The sequence below is a fragment of the Nestor notabilis genome, unplaced genomic scaffold, assembly GCF_000696875.1.
Source record: "Nestor notabilis isolate BGI_N333 unplaced genomic scaffold, ASM69687v1 scaffold25267, whole genome shotgun sequence".
Lineage (NCBI taxonomy): Eukaryota > Metazoa > Chordata > Aves > Psittaciformes > Psittacidae > Nestor > Nestor notabilis.
Genome location: NW_009935509.1, coordinates 1 through 5105, shown reverse-complemented (window position 1 = coordinate 5105; position 5105 = coordinate 1). Strand labels below are relative to the sequence as shown.

The window sequence follows — 5105 nt, the reverse complement described above, 5'->3', positions numbered from 1 at the left end:
CACAGAACTTGCTTATGAAGCCAGGACTGGTTCTCTTTAATGGGGATCTCCAGATTGCTGCTCGGGTCGGGCTGGGTATCGGTCGGCGGGTGGTGAGCGGTTGTGTCCTCTCCCCTTGTTATTCCTCTTATCATTATTATTGGTAGCAGTAGTGGTTTGTATTATACCTTAGTTACTGGAGTGCTGTTATCTCAACCCGTGGGAGTTACATTCCTCCGATTCTCCTCCCCATCCCTCCGGGAGCGGGGGGAGGAAAGAAGAGGGGTAGGAGCGAGCGAGCAGCTGCGTGGTTCCAAGTTGCCGGCTGGGCTTGAACCACGACAGTTTCTTTTCAAAATCTCTCATCATTAGGCAGGTAAACACAGAATAAAATCCATCAAAATATTAGTGGGATGCTGCAGACAATGGGAATGAATCCTTCGCAGAAGAAAGAGCTCTAAGTGTACATTACCCACAGATGAGACAATTTCTGCCACTAATATATTGGGCCAGGGCCTTGGCTGGTGATGGTAGTGTCATTACAGCATTTCCAATTCTAGTTCCTGTTCCAGGGCTCAAAATTTTTAAACTCCTTTTATCTGACAGATAAAATACCTTTAATACACAATGCAGTAAACATTAATCTCTTAATCACACCTTAAGAAAATCCCCTGAACTTGCTGAATTACTTGTAATTAAGTAGCCTTCAGGCAATAGAAGCAAATCCTGTTTATTTTAAGGCATCATCAAAGAATGTGACAGCACCATGTGACTGCAGGTAGGTAAGCCTAGTGTAGCACATTAACAAATACCCATGACTGCCTTAATCCAAAGCAGTGTGTGTAGCCAGGAGAGACACAAGTCACTTAGAAACTGTTGATTCTCAGCCTCCAACCTATGCCTCCTTTGTCACCTGTGGATATCTGAGAAAAGTGCTGTTTCCAAACTGTATTCCCAAAATGCTTTCAATCATCAAAGCTGAAAACGCTCCAGCCTTGTTAACTGCCAGTTAACATGGAGTATCTGATGATGGAAAAATGATGAAGCAAGTAAAACCAGGTATCTTAACACAAGCACAAGAGAAGTGGATCCAATTTGTACATCTGGCCTGGGGCAGATAATTGTCCAAGTGCAATATGGAGCTACACCTGTGAATATCTGGAAGTGAATGAGGAGTGGGTACATGATTGAGGAGCTCATTTTTGATGCCTGAATCTGTCTCAAGCACAAGATGAAGTGTCTGTCTCCTGCATCCCCTGTGGCTGACCATCAATGCAGGTGCATTATTCAGCCTGTTTGGGCACCCAGGTGAACCTCCATCCTCCATCATCATCCCTGCGCACGAAGGCTTGTCCTTGGTGGAAGGTGTGTGTTCTCACATTGCGGTGTGGACTTAGTGATGTTGTGAAGGCCATTTCTGTTTTGTTGGGTGACAAATTGCCAGACAAATAAGGCAACCCATAGGCGGGGAGGGAGGAAACACTTGGCACTGATGAGACACATGGTGCTGAAGAAAACTGAGGAAGGAAGGGAGAGTCCTCACTGTATGGATGGCTACTGCTGTTAGCTGAAGGCATGTGGCTGCAGCTGTATGCTGCTGACGCTCCTTCACTGTGGTCATAGTCTACTGCTTCACCAGGGCTTAGGCAGTATGTGTCTTTTCCAAGGTCTGAGGAGAGGGCACTGTAGTTAGCTGAAGTTTCATCAATGGTGTTCACATCTTTTAATCCTAAAGTCTGCAAGACCCAGCTGTCCACAGCAGGGCTGGCTTGCTCTTCACAGGCAGTGAATTCATTAAAGAGGTTCCTTCTGGCTTTGGAAGTGTGAGGAGTTTCTTGAGGAACAAAGCAGTGGTCCTCTTTTAATCTCCTCTTGGTGCTTTTGAGAATAGCACAGTTTTTTTGGCCATGGCAGGACAGCAGTTTCTATTAGAGGAAAAAAAAAAAGATGGAGAGAGAAGATTAAAATCTGAATTTCCAGTTATCTGGAAGCAACATGTTTCTGATCTCGGATTTTAAATGGGCAAGATGGTTACTATTGTCCTTACAAAACATACTTTTTCTTTCACCCTGTGGAAGTCATATGGATATGACTATTTTGTGTCTTACGGTCTCAGCAACAACCAAGTCCTTAAGAGAAAAAAATCTGACAATGTCAACAAGGCCTATGCCTTGATCGTATTGTCACTCAGTACGGCATGACACGAGAGCTCCCGCCTGGCTGTATGGCACTCCTCTGTGCTGCTGCCGCTGCCAGCAGTGTTTGGCAGCTTAGCAGAGTATTGGGGGGGAATGTGCCAACCTCACACAGAGGGAGGATATGAAGGTAAGTCATAGTGGGGCAGGTGTGATCCTGGCCAAGGAGTGCTCAGGACAGCAGACTGAGTATCTCAAGCCCATCAATCCCTCAGTTGACATTATCCCAGGACAAGGGTCTTTCAGGCATCCAGGGACAGTCAAAGGAAGGAATAACAAGGAAGCTTCCCCACCATGTCGTGAATTCACTGCTCAGACACTTCCTGTGATGGTTTCATACTGGACCCTCCTCCACATGACATAGAGGGGTGGCCATGTCTGCCTGCTGTGCCCAGTGAAGGAGACCTTTTCAACTGCCAGGAGCCAGGTTTTGGCATGGAGGGACACGCCACACTGTCAACTCAGCATAGGATGGAAAAGGAAAGTCTGCTATTTTTTACAGGCTTTTTTACCTCGTGATCTATCTACAGAGCTGAGGAAATAATTAATAGTTCAGTTTCATGGGAAAGGCTGAATAGCAAAAAATGTCTTTAAGCCAACAAGAAACAATTATCTTCTGGACAGAGAATCAAATTTAATTAAAAAAGACCTATTCACACTTAGTTTAATAGAATGTTTCATCCAACCTGAAGTGTTTAACCTGGTGTTTCATCTTAAAGAAAAAAGAAAAAAAAACCCAGACCCGAAAACCACACAACTTTTTCATTAATAACTTGGAAAAAATTAGAAGATCAATACTCTAATGTAAATGAATAAAATGTATCATTGGAAGATGACAAAACAAAACATAAACCAGAAAGAATCCAAAACATAACAAAGGAAAAATTAATCCTTATCAAAGGGGATAATTGACAAAATGGACACATTAGAGAAATACATGTTCAAATTTGAACTTTTCACTGAAAAAGGTTAGATGGAATAACTTTTGCCTTGTTTATAAACTTATAGCTAACTTACTTATGAACTAAACTTAACTATGCCACGGCCTATACTGTCTCCACAATCAGACCTTGATAGGACATCATTCCTGGGAGAAATGGTCACCTTAGATCCATGACTAGCAATTTGGCAGCTCTGTGAAGTTAAACAGCTCTCACACTGCAGGTTGTCTACACTCTTAGTCTTTACATGTATTTTAATAGCATGTGCCTATTCAACCTGTTTCTTTCACACATGTCTACACAACAGGTTTGGACACAATACCTTGGCTTTTTCTTCTAAACACTTAATCAGGGCAGAATTCAGGTATTGTCGGAGGTTGTTATTTTCTTCATGTAACCTAGCAAGTTCCTCTTCCTTCTGAAGCAAAGTATCTTGAAGCTGTGAAATAGAGATATTGATGAATAGATGTTGACTCTGTAACTTAATAGCAATTACCCTGTGGTGCAGGCTGCTTGGATTTGATGATCTGCGTGTTTGCTTTGCAAACTCAACCTAGCCCTCCAGCCTCTTGTCTCTGTAAACCTAAGTGGCACGACTGTTCACTTTTCACTTCTTTTATTCTTTAGTGAGTGTTTGAGAAGATTAGTCTTAAAAAAAAAAAAAAAAAAGTAACCATGGAATAATAACAGACAAGAATTACAGGTAGCCCTGTGAACAGCCAGAAACCACCATGGGCATGGCAGCAGCTACCTGATCTCCTTCAGAGCAGCAGTAAGCATCCCTTTGCACCCCTCTCACTCCCATTTATCATTGGCTGGAGGGGAAAAGGAGAAGGTCGAACTGCAGGCTAACAATTTATGGCAGTAGAATGCAGAAGGAAGATGCAGCTGCCATTCCTTACGATACAGAAGTACTCACTGACCCCTTCAGTCCTAGGCCCTATTATGCGAGTCCCAGCACAAGTACAGAGCTGAGATAATCCCTGGTCCCAAGACCTGAACAGGTAGGTTTTGATTTGCAGATGCCTGACACTTTTTTATTGGAAGTTCTATGTAAATGCAGAGAGATTTTTGCCTCCTGATCATAGTTCTGAAGACTCCTTTAGAGGGGCAAAGAATCTTCTTCCAAGGATCCCAGGCATCTGCTGACCACAGGCTGAAAAACACAGGTTTAAATGACTGAGGTAGAGCCAAAGGAAGAAATTCACTGATGTCTGGAACTAGGGTTTGATTCCAGGGACCTTGAAGTTAGCAAATGAATTTCTATCAACTTCACTGTGTTAAAATGTCATTTCAAATAGTTGATCGAAGTGATCTGCCTGGGCTTCCTTCATCCAGGACTGTTTGGTTTCTCCTGCCCCTTGGTGGGTTTTACAGGAAAAGAAAAAAAAAAAAAAGAGAGAACACAAAGTAAACAAGGAAATGCTTGTTGGTCAAAATGGTTGATCATTCATATAAGTAGGTAATTCTGGTGGAATAATTTCTCAGGACTCAGGAGGGCACGCACTACGTATTTTTTGACAACAGCATGAGGTTCTGCATTGTCAGAGCCTGAGGGACAACCCGGTCATGCCCCTGGTCCTCTCTAGTGCCAAGGCAGCTGGTGCAATATTCTGTAAGAGGGATGAACAGGGAACCCTGGAACAGTTGTTCCAAGTTCATGCTGGACAAATACTCTACACAAGACACAAAACCCACCGAAATAAAAGCATTTTGCCACTGTTTCTCACACCTGTATCAGTGAGAGGGAGACGTGTCATAAACCAACTCAGAAGGTGAAATACATGACACAAAGTTCGTGAACCTCGTGGGGTGAAAGCGAGGTTTCTGGGGGGCGCGTAGCCTTTACCTGCTTGTTCCTGTAGAGCTGGGAAGACAGCTGGTCTCCCTGCCACGCCGCGTCCTGGGCGCCGAGCTGCGGGCTGCAGAACTGCCCTGGCGGGGAGCACACCGAGGGGTTAGCCCGCTTCCACTTCCCCGCCCAGCCCGG

The 5105-nt window shown here is 44.1% G+C and overlaps 1 protein-coding gene across 1 annotated transcript; it reads right to left on the bottom strand.

Moving 5' to 3' along the window:
- Positions 1 to 1262: 1262 nt before the first annotated feature.
- On the bottom strand, positions 1263 to 5050 carry GMNC (geminin coiled-coil domain containing; the record flags this gene model as incomplete). Its single annotated transcript, XM_010017892.1, has 3 exons — positions 1263 to 1904; positions 3438 to 3554; positions 4965 to 5050. Coding segments are annotated over 3 exons (845 nt in total), but the record flags the coding sequence as incomplete, so codon positions are not given.
- Positions 5051 to 5105: the final 55 nt, after the last annotated feature.